The 15,000-nt window shown below is 48.6% G+C and overlaps 2 protein-coding genes across 5 annotated transcripts in view; both read right to left on the bottom strand.

Moving 5' to 3' along the window:
* LOC147016272 (E3 ubiquitin-protein ligase RNF170-like) overlaps positions 1 to 521 on the bottom strand; it is a 35,818-nt gene extending 35,297 nt beyond the window's left edge. Inside the window, exon 1 of the mRNA XM_085844853.1 lies at positions 156 to 521. Within this exon, the coding sequence (XP_085700979.1) occupies positions 156 to 259 (104 nt within the window). The 5' untranslated portion in view covers positions 260 to 521. The remainder of the gene's footprint in view (positions 1 to 155) is intronic.
* Positions 522 to 8,338: 7,817 nt separating this feature from the next.
* The window catches only part of LOC147016273 (RNA-binding protein FUS-like), a 122,439-nt gene continuing 115,777 nt past the window's right edge, over positions 8,339 to 15,000 (bottom strand). For all 4 annotated transcript variants that reach the window (XM_085844856.1, XM_085844857.1, XM_085844854.1 and 1 more), the window contains 2 exons: positions 8,909 to 9,056; positions 8,339 to 8,544 (listed from right to left, as the gene is read on the bottom strand). In XM_085844856.1, coding sequence (XP_085700982.1) covers positions 8,505 to 8,544; positions 8,909 to 9,056 — 188 coding nt within the window. In that variant the 3' untranslated portion in view covers positions 8,339 to 8,504. The remainder of the gene's footprint in view (positions 8,545 to 8,908; positions 9,057 to 15,000) is intronic.

Here is a 15,000-nt window from a genome sequence, read left to right on the forward strand (position 1 = left end):
ATGTATGTGTGTGTGCGTGCGCGTGTGCGTGTGCGTGTGCGTGTGTGTGTGTGTGTGCGTGTGCGTGTGTATGTGTGTGCGTGTGTATGTGTGTGCGTGTGCGTGTGTACATCAGCAACTTTTATTGACATTCGATGATGTCGAACCGCTCTTACCCGAAACAGTGCAGCATGAGAGCCGCAGCTGCGAGAGCGATGACAAATCCCAAAGCAAACTGTAAGACTTCGTCTCCGACACCCTCAAACCAGGAATCGCTCATGGAGATTGGGCCACGGAGCCGACACCAATAACAGGGCAATACAGGATGAAGAAGGAATTAAAATCGAGAGAAAAAAAGAGAGGGTCAATGTACAGTGCACAATCTCTGGTAACCCGGACGTTTCGATTCAACTCTTTTCCACACTGTACGTGGATTAATTCCCGCCCCTCAAGCTTTGCTTGACGTGTCGGCCTCTGACGTCACGCGTAGAGGAAAAGGGATATAAATAAATGGTCAGTGATCCGCAGACGGGAGCAGCTGGCCAAGATCCTGGAGAAGAAGAAGAATATTTGGGCAACAAGAAGGAAATACCACAAGGCCCACTTGACCCACGATTCACACCAATACCACACGGCCCACGATTCACACCAATACCACACGGCCCACTTGACCCACGATTTACACCAACACGAGACGGCACACTCGACCCACGATTCACACCAATACCACACGGCCCACTCGACCCACGATTCACACCAATACCACACGGCCCACTCGACCCACGATTCACACCAACACCACATGGCCCACTCGACCCACCAATACCACACGACCCACGATTCACACCAAAACCACACGGCCCACTCGACCCACGATTCACACCAATACCACACGGCCCACTCGACCCACGATTCACACCAACACCACATGGCCCACTCGACCCACCAATACCACTCGACCCACGATTCACACCAATACCACACTGCCCATGATTCACACCAATACCACACGGCCCACTCGACCCACGATTCACACCAATACCACACGGCCCACTCGACCCACGATTCACACCAACACCACATGGCCCACTCGACCAATACCACTCGACCCACGATTCACACCAATACCACACGGCCCACTCGACCGACGATTCACACCAATACCACACGGCCCACTCGACCCACGATTCACACCAACACCACACGGCCCACTCGACCCACCAATACCACTCGACCCACGATTCACACAAACACCACTCGGCCCACTCGACCCACGATTCACACCAACACCACTCGGCCCACTCGACCCACGATTCACACCAACACCACTCGGCCCACTCGACCCACGATTCACACCAACACCACACGGCCCACTCGACCCACGATTCACACCAACACCACTCGGCCCACTCGACCCACGATTCACACCAACACCACTCGGCCCACTGGACCCACGATTCACACCAACACCACTCGGCCCACTCGACCCACGATTCACACCAACACCACACGGCCCACTCGACCCACGATTCACACCAACACCACACGGCCCACTCGACCCACGATTCACACCAACACCACTCGGCCCACGATTCACACCAACACCACTCGGCCCACTCGACCCACGATTCACACCAACACCACTCGACCCACGATTCACACCAACACCACTCGGCCCACTCGATCCACGATTCACACCAACACCACACGGCCCACTCGACCCACGATTCACACCAACACCACTCGGCCCACTCGACCCACGATTCACACCAACACCACACGGCCCACTCGACCCACGATTCACACCAACACCACACGGCCCACGATTCACACCAACACCACACGGCCCACTCGACCCACGATTCACACCAACACCACATGGACCACGATTCACACCAACACCACTCGGCCCACTCGACCCACGATTCACACCAACACCACACTGCCCACTCGACCCTCGATTCACACCAAAACCACTCGGCCCACGATTCACACCAACACCACTCGACCCACGATTCACACCAACACAACTCGGTCCACTCGACCCACGATTCACACCAACACTGAATGGCAGAGCTGAGCTGTTCAGGGAGCTGAGGCGTAAAACTGTACGTGCGCTCAGGGTGGACAAGGAGGCCGATGTGTGAGGAATCTGTGAGGGGGTCGAGCATCACCTGTGGTCAAGTGATTCTGGGCCTATTACAGGGGAATTCGCGCATCGAGTTCCTCCAAACCTGTCCCTCGGTGTACTGCAGTCACAGCGGAGGGTGGAGAGAAGTCCAAACTGAAGGCCCGCTGGGCCGGTCACATTGAGTGGCTGCTGTACCAGGCTGATCCACCAGCTGTTGAGTTGAATGTCAGGGGTGTTATTATCCCAATTGCTGACCCTCCAATCAGCTTTGATACACCTTCGTTTGTGGAAACACAGGCTCCATTGAACCGCTTGAAATGGGGTTAAGCTCCAGGGATCTGTGGCATCCATGATGAACTTCTCAAGGCTGGTGGAATGCTGAACTTGTGTCGTTGCATGCAGTTGTGTGCTCTGCCTGGAACACAGGCATCATGCCAACTGACTGGAAGGGGGGCCTTGTTGTCCCTGTCGAGAAAGGGAAGGGTGAGTGCCAGGAGTGCAACAACAACCGAGGGGTGAAGCTGCTCTCAGTGCCGGGCAAGGTCTTTGCTCAGATAATTCTTGATAGGTTTTGCCACCATCTGCTTGACCACCAGAGTCCAGAGCAGTCAGGCTTTACACCAAAGAGGTCAACGATTGACCGTATTATTCTTGCTCTTCGGGTCCTAACCGAATGTTGACGAGAGTTTCGGCAGGGGCCACTTGCAGCCTTTGTAAATCTCTCCAAAGCGTTTGATTCAGTGAACCAGGATGACTTCTGGAGGATTCTCGGTCTTCGTGGGGTGTCACCAAAACTGATAAATCTGATGTCTGAACTATAATCTGGCATTCAGAGTGCTGTGAGATGTGGTGATACCATCTCTGACGTATTTCCAGTTGTTACTGGAGTTCGTCAGGGGTGTGTACTTGCCCCCACACTTTTCAGCACTTGTATAGATTGGATTCTGGGGAGGATGTCAGAGAGATCAAGCTGCGGTGCATCGTTTGGGAATGTCAAAATCTCTGACCTTGATTTCTCGGATAATGCAGTCATCTTTGCAGAGACTCTCGATATCCTTGTGAGGGCCCTCGAGGTGCTGAGTAAGGAGTCAGAGCCGCTGGGATTACGGGTTTCCTGGGTCAAAACTAAGATCACGGCTTTCAATGACATCTTGGATGCTGCTATCCTGTCTGTTCCTTTTTGTGGTGAGGATGTTGAGGTCAAAGAAAGATTCACTTACCTTGGCAGTGATATTCATGTCTCCACTGGCTCTGAGCCAGAGGTCAATAGACTTCTGGGTCGGGAGTAGTAGATTCACTGGATCATGGGGTGTAGTGCTGTCGGTACCTGTGCAGGACGAAAGTCCGAGTCTTCAGGTCCTTGGTGCTTCCAGTCTTGCTCTACGGATGTGAGACTTTGACTCTGACCAGGGATCTGAGGAGACTTCATTCCTTTGGGACCAGGTCTCTTCGGAGAATCCTTGGCTTTCGCATCGGACTTCGTGACCCACGACCGGTTGCTGAGACTCAAATAAGATTTGTTACCTGCATCGTCCATTAGCCTCAGCTGTGGGTGTATGGACATGTAGATAGTTTTACTGATGCTGATCCTGCTAACCAGATTCTCTCAGCGAGGGAGCCTCGTGAGTGGAGGCCAATGGGCCGACCACGTGCCTCGTAGTTGCAGCAGGTTGATCGGCATCTCAAGGAGATGGGGATGGGCCAGGCATCCGCCTGGGAATGGCCAGATGGAGGCCCCTGGAGTACCGGCAGAAAGTGGACACAGCGACGCGCTGCTCAGGCAAATGCTCTCGTACCTGACCTGACGAGATCCCCACATACACAACACTCCACACTCACCCATCAATGCCCAAACGACCGAAAACTCCGACCAAAATCCCCACACCCTGTGCTTCCTGCTTACCCCCCCCCCCACATCTATTACCACCCCCAGATACTTCTCCTGTGTGACACGTTCCAAAATTACCTTTTACATCATGTAATCTCTATTTCCATTGTTAATTCCCATCCCCAACACCTGACATTTCTTCATGTTAACCCTTTGAGGACCACAAGCATCCCACCTGAGCTCCTGACCACATACAAAGCTTTTGTCCGCAGCCTGATGGAGTTCTGTTCTCCCCTGTGGCGTGGTGCTCCTGCCTCCCACCTTTATTGGCTTCACGCTGCGGAAATCAAGGCATTTCGGATCATTGGCATCTCTCACGACAAGGCTGAGTTTTTTGGCCTCCCACTCTCTCACCGCAGGCTGGTCGGTGGTCTTTCTCTCTTCTACCGTCTCCTCTCCGGTCTCACCCCCACCTGCTGTGTCTGCGATTTGTCCCCCCCCCCCTCCATATTTCCACAGGGTGCTTAAGGTCCGCCAACAACCCCCTTCTGGTAAAACTACCCAAATCACGAATCACTGCTCACCTTCACTCTTCCATTCCTCTTTTTTCCCGCCTTTGGAATAAACTCCCTCACTCTATTCAATCCCATTCTGATGTTCACCACCACCTCTTATCCCCCCCCCCCATCCAAATACTCCATCTTTTCTACCCCCGTTAGTCCACCCCAAACCCACCTCCTTCAAATTCTCTGCTTTCCTTCCTGAAAGTCCCTGTAATATCCATCTTGTATTCCCCGTCCCATTCCTTTCCCTTCCACAGATCTCGTAATGTCTCTGTTCCCCACTGTTTTATCCTTCCCTCGACCGCCCCTCGTCTCATGCCCCATTGATGTGCGTTAGCTCTCATTCGAGCCTCAACAATGTATACAAAAAAGAAAACATCTTGACAGTAATTTTCAGATATACATCGGTCTCCTTTTATTATTAGTTTGGTTAACTTCCGTTTTTTAAATTTAAGTTCAAGAGTATGCACGATAAAATATACAAATTTTTCTCAACAAAAAAAGAAAAAAGAAAAACTGGAACTGTGATCAGCTTTCAGGCACGTCAGTAGTTACGGTGTTGTTGAGCCAGCTCAAGTTGTATTTATACTTTAGCTCGGTTTGTTTTATTGCCATGTGTCTGTCAATTGGAAGGTTAAAATTTTGTATCAATCGGTTAAGTGGTTTCAGAGAAGAAATTTTTTTGTTTTTCCTTCAATTCAATTTGGCTGCCAAATCATGTAACCGATTTCTTTATGAAAAAAAAAATTCTTACGGGTAGCTGATCATATTGTTACGGATCTGGAAACCATATGCATTCAAACATACAGATGTCCCAAAGGTCAGTTATTCCATTAAGTACATGTGAGACAGGTCTCTTCCTTTTGTCTAGTGGGAGAATCAAAGGTGTGTGTTGCGATGTTCTTTTAGGTCGGTTATTACATCCAACAAACAAACCGACAACACCACTGAACAAGCGCTTCACTCGCCTCACCGGCGACTCGCTGTCCGAGGCAGAATTTCTGTCAGTTCCTTCTCGCTTCCACAAACTTTGCAACTTCTTCTTGACGAGTATGGGCACGCGTGGAGTGGGGGCGTGTTTTTCCCGGCATAGCCGAAAACCACCCAGAAAGGGCGGACCCATGGGAGCCCCGTCTCATCAGGGCAGACAGTGACGTCTGTTCCACCGAGCCCCCGCCCCGTTTGGAGAGGTCCATAAAAGTTACGACGCCATCCTCAGCAGAGAGTTCTCGGGGGGTTCGGTCGTTGGTTCTGAGTAAGTCTCTTGGAGGAGGAACGAGAGTTCTTTTGGAGGAGCAAGTTGGTTGGTGTGCGCTTTACATTTTGCTGGCGTTCGTGGAGTTTTCCTGGGTCCCGTCCGTGACCCTGATCTCCGCCTTGGGACTCCGACAGCCCCGCTCGGTTTCCTCCACAGGCACGAGCTCCACACGTGTGAATGTGGGCCGAGCCGCACGACCAATAGCAGGTGCCTCACCGTGGAGCACTCCCTCCCTTCAACGTGCCGGTACCCACGTGAACTGCAACCCCCAGCTCGTCTCTCCCTCTCTGGCTGCGGGGATCTTTCAATAAATCGTCCGAGTGTGCGTCTGAGTGTGTGGTCCCGTGTTATAAGTAGAACTGTCAAGTGTTTTCCATCATTGTAAATTCTTGCTTGCATATCCACGATAAGTCTTGCTCTCTGTCTTTTTTATTTTTGAATAAAACAATTGTATAAATGTTCCCAGTTCATTTCCGTCCTTTCTTGCATTGGTCCAGCAGGTTCGGATCTGAGTTTAGCGGGTTTTTATCCCTGATAATCTGCTCATCCGAGCTGGCACGGCTTTGGCAGTTCTGCTCGACTGCACCCGAACCGGAGTTGGTAGTCGGTTGTTGAAACTCTACCGCAGTCGGTAGAGTGACCCGGTTCGAGCAAGACGTGCCAAGGGCGTGGTTCCCCGGTAGTCGAAATCGCGTAGTTAATTAGGTAAAATGGTTCGAGACAAAAAGACCTTACGCTACGCGGTTGAGATATTGACATCAACGGTCGGTTCAGCGACCCGCCGGCTTACGGAGTTATCCGAGAGCAACGGCCTACAATTCCGGGGAGATGACATAACTTTCCCCACCCAGTGGTCGTTTTCGCCACTGACCCCCGGCCTACAACAATATGTTAAAAGTATCATGTCGATCGGTTTCAGATTTTAAAAGTCTCTTTTTATCCAATCCGGCTGCCAAACCACACGACTGATGTCATAGTCTGATCCTGTGTCGGAGTGGCGACTCGTCCTGGATTGTACCCAATAGCCGAGGAGACTGCAAAAGCAGCACGAATGCTCTGCACAGAGGATGGTCCCAATGGATGGATGGATAGTTTTATAAAAGCTTTTCCCCATTGATGCAGAATCATATATTTAAAGTTTCGCAATTAATGTTTAAGTGTTTGAGATATTTGAAGGTTTTCTTTCAATCCAATATGGCAACCAAGCCACGTGACTGATGATGCAATAATTGTCAAAAGCATTTCTGCATGGGTCACCGATCACGTGTGTAAGGTTTCGTATCGATCGGTGAGGTGGTTTTGCAGAAGGTTTAAAAAAAGTTTTTCCTTAAATGCAATATGGCCACCAAACACCCCTCTCATCTGTTCAACTTCTCCAAATAAATTTTCCCTTCATCATTTGCTCCAGTGTCCCACAACCACTGTCTTCCTACAGTGACTTGACACGGTCATTTAACCTTCCTAAAATGTCTTTAACTCCTGCTCAGAACTCTGTCTACAATCCTTCCTGCAGAAAGAAGAAATCACATATTTAAGTTTCATCGCCCACAAAGATCGCCTCCCAGACCCCATTCCTACCTATTTCTATCACAACACCCTCACCACTGCCGCCGCTCGCAGCACCCTCACCACTGCCGCCGCTCGCAGCACCCTCACCACTGCCGCCACTCGCAGCACCCTCACCACTGCCGCCGCTCGCAGCACCCTCACCACTGCCTCCACTCGTTATGAATCTTTAAATTATTTTACAAACAATTCAGGTTAAGTTTATCACCATGGCAATGAGAACCAATAAATTAAGTGCAGGAGTTGGGCCTGAAGATCGACCGGTTGATTTTCACAGGAATATGTAATTTGTTCAGGGTGTGGTGACAACTCACCTCTTCATATCATGAGATCTTTAATGTCTTCTAGCTAATAGACGGGATATCCAGTTTAATGTCCATCCAAGGGACATCACACACATTGATACACCGTGCCTGTGAAACAGCTTAAACATGAATCAGGGATACGGTCCTCGTGTCCCTCCAGAATAAATCACTCGGATGAGTGGAAGCTCAGACTCGTCCCACCCACCTCAAATTACCCTCAATCTCAGGAGCATCCATCCACAAGAAAAGTTTTAATAGTGCACATTCCCATCACGATTGTAGTTTACTTTTGCCATGTTAATTCTGTGTCCATTGCTGTTTTTACCCCAGCAGTGCATTCAGGGTCGTTGATAAATTTCCTTTCATTCACCTCTTCTTCTAACCCCACCATCCCCCTTCCACTCCTCAGCCCCCAGCCCCCTCCTTCCCTCCCTCCATGAGTTGAAATTTCAAGGAGAATACAAGAAAACATTCACTTAAATATTTGTACTTCCCCACAATGCCCTTTCGGGGAAGGAAATTAACATCCATGTCATCAGCCAATCGAAATCCTCGTCTTTGGTTCTGAGATGTGCCGCGATAGGTTAAGCAGCAAAACATTGGTCTGTTGTACATCATAAGGCAGAGGAGCATCAGCTGTACATAAACAAGGTACAAAAATGGTTCCAGCTCAACGAATAGCAGAGTAATAAATGAATCTGCAATCACTCAAACTTTATTTATTTTTTATTCCAAATTTCCCAAAAACTTTCACTGGAAGGCCAGCACAAAACTCCAATGAGCCAAAAGGAAGGTTTGACGAGGGAAGGAGACAAGATTGATGCAGACATTGCAAAGGAATGAAAAGCAAAGCGAAACTGCTGTGGCAGAGGTGTCAGTACGGTCGCTCACGATGTTCATAGCGCAAATCACTTCTGAGGGTGGGATAAAGGGCGAGACAATACAAACAGGATGTAACAACTCTCGAACCACAAAGTCTCGTCGTCAAATGTTTATGTTTACCAGTGAGCCAAGTGTGATGCGGCTAATACTAAGCGGTATCACTCCGTCGAGAAGAAAAAATAATAAATGCGGTTTTCATGATAGTATTATTTCGATTGCTCCGACAAAGGGCTGATGTTGAAAATGTCAGCCATGCCACACTTCTCACAGCGGTAAACGCTCTTGTGGGCTTTAAGTTGATAAAATCCATTGTTTATTTGCACAAAAAACAAGGTAAAACCTCAAAACACACCTTCAAAGTGTACATCGGAAATTAAGGAAAAGCAAGACCCTCACCTTCCATCCATTTTTCCACCACCCCAACCACCTCTTCCTCCCCTGAAGCCTCCGCCTCCACCACCTCCCCTCCATCCTCCCATATCTGCTCCGCCTCCACCGCGACTGCCTCGATATCCACCGCCCCTCCCTCGACTAAATCCCCCATCTGAGAGAAAGGGACATGGTGAAGAAATGGAGCAGTTGAATAATGACCATATTGTGACTGGTTCAATAATATATGAATAGGTTAGCTTTATAAAGTGGAATGCACCTCCTCCTCACCCCCCTTCTCAGACAAAAACAAAACTCGAAGGGCACTCTTCGACGCCACCAGATTTGCCTCCGCTCACATGATTACATCACAATACATACTTGTACCACGTTAGATTTAAATCCCTGAATTAAGATTTAAAATATTAAATAATTCTGGCTGCCAGACCATGGGTCTGATCAGGTTGAAAGATTAAAAAAAAAACACCTTTTCCCCATGACGACAATCATAATTGTGAAGTTTTACATCGGTTGATGAACCGGTTCATGAGAAATAATATTTAAAAGATTTTCATACAATGCAATTATGGCTGCCAGACCATGTGACCTATCAATTATTCATGAACACCCGAGTATACCTAAGGCTTGGGGAAGTGTGTGAAGTTTCCCCTCGATCTGGAGGAGATTTTAAAAAAGATTTTAGGGTAAATCCAATATGGCTGCCAAACCATGTGATCGACGACGTGACAGGTGGAGAATTTTTGTTCCTCATGGATAGGCGAACATACCTGTAAAGTTTCGCCTCGATCTGTTCAGTCATTTCGGAGAACATTTTTGAAGGCTTTTTTGTGAAAACAAATATGGTGCTGAACCACGCGACCGATGGCGTCAAATTCCCCCCCCTCCCCCACGATACAATTTAGCCCGAGATGACCCTCAAAATTTTGCATACCAATTGGATAGTGTTCAAAGTATGCAATAATGATGTCATAACAAAGGCACTGATGACATCATCAAAAAAAAATCACACTCGTTTCCCACGGGGTGGGAAATGTGCTAAGTTTCAATTTTTTCCATGGAGCGGTTTCGGAGCTGGAGTTCCAATTTTTCCTCTTTTCCCAACACAACTGCTCCACCACATGATCTACGATGTCGTAATTATCATTAAAACATTTTACATGTGTACTCACACCTAAGGTGAAAATTATGCGTCAATCGGATAAGCGGTTACAGAGAAAATTAGCACGGACGGACAACCTGAAAACATAATTCCTCCAGTAACTTCATCAGTGGAGGCATTAAAAAATAAAAACAAGGTGTGAAACCTCTTGCAACCAATGGCAGTCTGGTCAAGTGTCAGCATTTAAATGGCAGGTCAAGTGACTTGCCAGTCTTGCACACGTACAGTGGGGAGAACAAGTATTTGATACACTGCCGATTTTGCAGGTTTTCCCACTTACAAAGCACGTAGAGGTCTGTAATTTTTATCATAGGTACACTTCAAATGTGAAAGACAGAATCTAAAACAAAAATCCTGAAAATAACATTGTACGATTTTTAAATAATTAATTTGCATTTAATTGCATGAAATAAGTATTTGATACATAAGAAAAACAGAACTTAATATTTGGTACAGAAACCTTTGTTTGCAATTACAGAGATCAGATGTTTCCTGGAGTTCTGAACCAGATTTGCACAGACTGCAGGAGGGATTTTGGCCCACTCCTCCATACAGATCTTCTCCAGATCCTTCAGGTTTCGGGGCTGTCGCTGGGCAACACAGACTTTCAGCTCCCTCCAAAGATTTTCTATTGGGTTCAGGTCTGGAGACTGGCGAGGCCACTCCAGGACCTTGAGATGCTTCTTACAGAGCCACTCCTCAGTTGCCCTGGCTGTGTTTTGGGTCATTGTCATGCTGGAAGACCCAGTCACGCCCCATCTTCAATGCTCTTGTTGAGGGAAGGAGGTTGTTGGCCAAGATCTCGCGATACATGGCCCCATCCATCCTCCCCTCAATACGGTGCAGTCATCCTGTCCCCTTTGCAGAAAAGCATCCCCAAAGAATGATGTTTCCACCTCCATGCTTCACGGTTGGGATGGTGTTCTTGGGGTTGTACTCATCCTTCTTCTTCCTCCAAACACGGCGAGTGGAGTTTAAACCAAAAAGCTCTATTTTGGTCTCATCAGACCACATGACCTTCTCCCATTCCTCCTCTGGATCATCCAGATGATCAATGAGACATTGGCAAACTTCAGACAGGCCTGGACATGCGCTGGCTTGAGCAGAGGGACCTTGCGTGCGCTGCAGGATTTTAATCCATGACGGCGTAGTGTGTTACTTATGGTTTTCTTTGATACTGTGGTCCTAGCTCTCTTCAGGTCATTGACCAGGTCCTGCCATGTAGTTCTGGGCTGATCCCTCACCTTTCTCATGATCACTGAGGCTCCAAGAGGTGAGATCTTGCATGGAGCCCCAGACCGAGGGAGATTGACTGTTCTTCAATCTTGAACTTCTTCCATTTTCTCATAATTGCGCCAACAGTTGTTGCTTTCTCACCAAGCTGCTTGCCTATTGTCCTGAAGCCCATCCCAGCCTTGTGCAAGTCTACAATTTTGTCCCTGATGTCCTTCGACAGCTCTCTGGTCTTGCCCATTGTGGAGAGGTTGGAGTCTGATTGATTGAGTGTAGACAGCTGTCTTTTATGCAGATAATGAGTTCAAACAGGTGCAATTAATACAGGTAATGGGTGGAGAATGGGAGGGCTTCTTCAAGACAAAACTAACAGGTCTGTGAGAGCCGGAATTCGTACTGGTTGGTTGGTGATGAAATACTTATTTCATGCAATAAAATGCAAATTAATTATTTAAAAATCATAAAATGTGATTTTCAGGTTTTTTGTTTTAGATTCTGTCTTTCACAGTTGAAGTGTACCTATGATAAAAATTACAGACTTCTACGTGCTTTGTAAGTGGGAAAACCTGCAAAATCGGCAGTGTATCACATACTTGTTCTCCCCACTGTATGTTACTTCAACCACTACAGTTCCTGCACCCTCAATTGAATATCCAGCGTCAAAATGGCGAAATGTCCAGGATTGAAACCCTGGAAAACAGCTTCTAAAACTGCCTGAGCAGGAAAACTGCTTTTGCAGAATTGATGCTCAGAGCAGGGAATATTCATGAATGAAGAAAGATTCAAACAGAGAGAGTGTGTGTGTGTGTGTGTGTGTGTGTGTGTGTGTGTGTGTGTGTGTGTGTGTGTGTGTGTGTGTGTGTGTGTGTGTGCGTGCGTGTGTGCGTGCGTGCACGCGCAGGGTGGCCTGAGAGTCACTTTACCCCTTCCCAGTGAAGCATTGTTCTTGAACTCTTTTAATATATAGGATTTATTGTACAGTACTTACACTAATTAATTTGGCATTGTATCTGTATGTGCTCCATCATTCTTCTGAGCGAGAAATTTATCAGGAGTAAAGTAACTTTCAGGCTACCCTGTATATATGCATATACATAAGAAAGAAAGGCCCACCCACATCTCTCACCTGTGAATAGAGGGAGGACCAATCAGCTTTCATCTCATCAAATAAACCCAGGTAGCTCAGATTATATACATAAATCAACTCCTCCCATGCTCCTCAAGCTGAAGAAACTGCATAAAGCAAACAAGAAATGCTAACGAGGTCAGCCCTTTGCTGTTTCAAACCCTTCCTCGAGTTCGTCCACAGCTATAAAGGTGAGAGATGTGGGTGGGTCTTCGTTTTTCATTTATATGTTTCCTGCTTATGACGTTAACACTTGGCACATGCTTGGAAGCCCCAGTGGTACATGTTTCTGTCCACGCTGTCACTGATAATTCACCAAAAAGTGATGAAACTGTCCGACAGCTGAGGGGGTGTGTTGCATTGGGCTTCTCATGTGTGTACTATTTTTGAACGTCTTTACAACTTAGAGAAACTCTGCGAAGGGTTTGAAACCCTTCGCAGAGTTTCGCAAACGAACGGCTTCCTTGGGTAGCTCTTTTATGGTTGCTTTATGCAGCTTCCAATGTGAGAATAGCGTGGGGAGAAGTGTGTGTATGTATATGTATATGTATATGTATATGTATATGTATATGTATATGTATATGTATATGTATATGTATATGTATATGTATATGTATATGTATATGTATATGTATATGTATATGTATATATATGTTACGGTTGTGGAAATTCGCATTACACCATAAAGAGTCCTCAGGTGAGATTTCTCGGTAAGTCCATGTGTAGTTTGCCCAAACCTGTTGTATAGAGGGAAATTATGCGATTCATCCGGGCTGCGACGCTTTGAGTTAGCCATTTTTTCTTTCTCTATTGTTACTTTCGACCATTAATCCGCCAACAACGCAAACAGCCACGACCTTTACCTTCACAACTCCATCCCGCAAACATCGCTTCACCGCCATTCCCAAACGACACCATAACCATCAAACCACCACCGAAAACCCTCCACCACCTTCGCCTTTCTCCTTCACAACCAACAACCGCACCACCTGTGAACACTGAACGTCGGGCTGTCGAAGGCCCGTTCGGCGATTGGTGACAAACATACCAAGCCGCAAGCGCGAATGGCGGCCTTTCCGAGGGGAAAATTCGGATCCAAAATGCTTCACGCCCACTTCCTCTCCGACCAATGGGCGAACGAGAGGCGGCTCGGCCCCGTCTCCAAGCGCGTGTATGTGAAGTCTGTTTATGCAGATATGCGGATCAAGGGAGGTTCACGCCCCTTTTTGCCCGACCAATGGCTGAAGAGGGTGGCGTGGCCCCGCCTCCAATCGTGTTATGATCCGCATATATGCATATCGACTCCTCCTGAGACCTATAAAGAGACGAGCGCAAGGCAACTCGCGAGGAGAGTGTGGAACTGGTGGAGCTAAGCGTGAGTTGGGAGAAGAGCGGGGCAGAGCTGAGTGGAACTGAGAAAGGGTGAGTCGAGCTTGGAGAGAAGTTGCGGAGGAGTTGCAGGGAAGATGGCGGATGGCGACGAGGTCGCGGTGTGGGGGTCCCTCAACTCGTCACGAGATCCAGGCCGACCAGCCATACCCCTCTCGCTGAGCATCAACGATTGCCCCGCCCCCCCCCCCCATTCGCGCTAAGATAGTGCCGAGGGGGGCCGTGGTTCCCCCCCCCACCCTAAACGTGGTGCCAACGGGACCGCTCGCGCGGAGCACGCCGGAGAGGATTCGCCGACCACGCCAGGGCATGGAGTCGGGGCGCAGCTGCGCGAACATTGCGGCTCGCCCGCCATCGCGTCACGAGGACGCGGGTAAGACCTCCCCGGTCTCATGGACCTGGCCGATCTTCCGGGATCCACGTTCATTTGGTCTACGGGCCGTCTGCCTCCTTGCCTGTGAGGGTGGCTTTCTTCCTTTGCTTTTTGCGTAAATGCTTGTGGTGGCGCCGTCTTTCAAGTAAAACTGTGTAAGTGTTGCCGTGTGTACGCGTATAGTCGGTTTGAACTCTGCATTTGCTTTTGTTGCATAATTGTATGGCTGTAAATACGTGTGTCTGTGTGTGTGTGTGTGTGTGTGTGTGTGTGTGTGTGTGTGTGTGTGTGTGTGTGTGTGTGTGTGTGTGTGTGTGTGTGTGTGTGTGTGTGTGTGTGTGTGTGTGTGTGTGTGTGTGTGTGTGTGTGTGTGTGTGAATAAAATGCTTGCTTGTTGAACTGTTCCTGCTCTGCTTCGTCTCCTTCCTTTTTATTGACTCTCCATCCTGCATCGCGTAAGAGATTCGTAGTGGGCTTAAAACGCCCGGTAATTAATTGGAACCGTCAAGGCCGACGATAACTCCGCTCGGTTATCCCTGTAATACGGAACGAACCGCTTCAGCGGTTCGTGTCCGGAGTCGGCCTGTGGCGTGGTACGATCGCCCGGTCGACCACTCGCGCAGGTACTAAGGTCGGTCGAATTTGGCGAGCAACCCTATCCTGCGCGGGTGGGCAATTGGCACGATCGTGGTGAGGTTAAACCTCCACCCGTGACTGGCTCCGGGCGATAGTTCCCGGAGAGTCACGACTGAATTGTCCGTCCGGTGGGCGACGTGCCGCGATTCGGGTTCCGTGGCCGATCGCACGCCGGCGGGCGC

Source organism: Eptatretus burgeri, chromosome 11 (assembly GCF_056783735.1).
Source record: "Eptatretus burgeri isolate ZD-2024b chromosome 11, Ebu_testis_v1, whole genome shotgun sequence".
In the NCBI taxonomy this organism is placed as follows: Eukaryota; Metazoa; Chordata; class Myxini; order Myxiniformes; family Myxinidae; genus Eptatretus; species Eptatretus burgeri.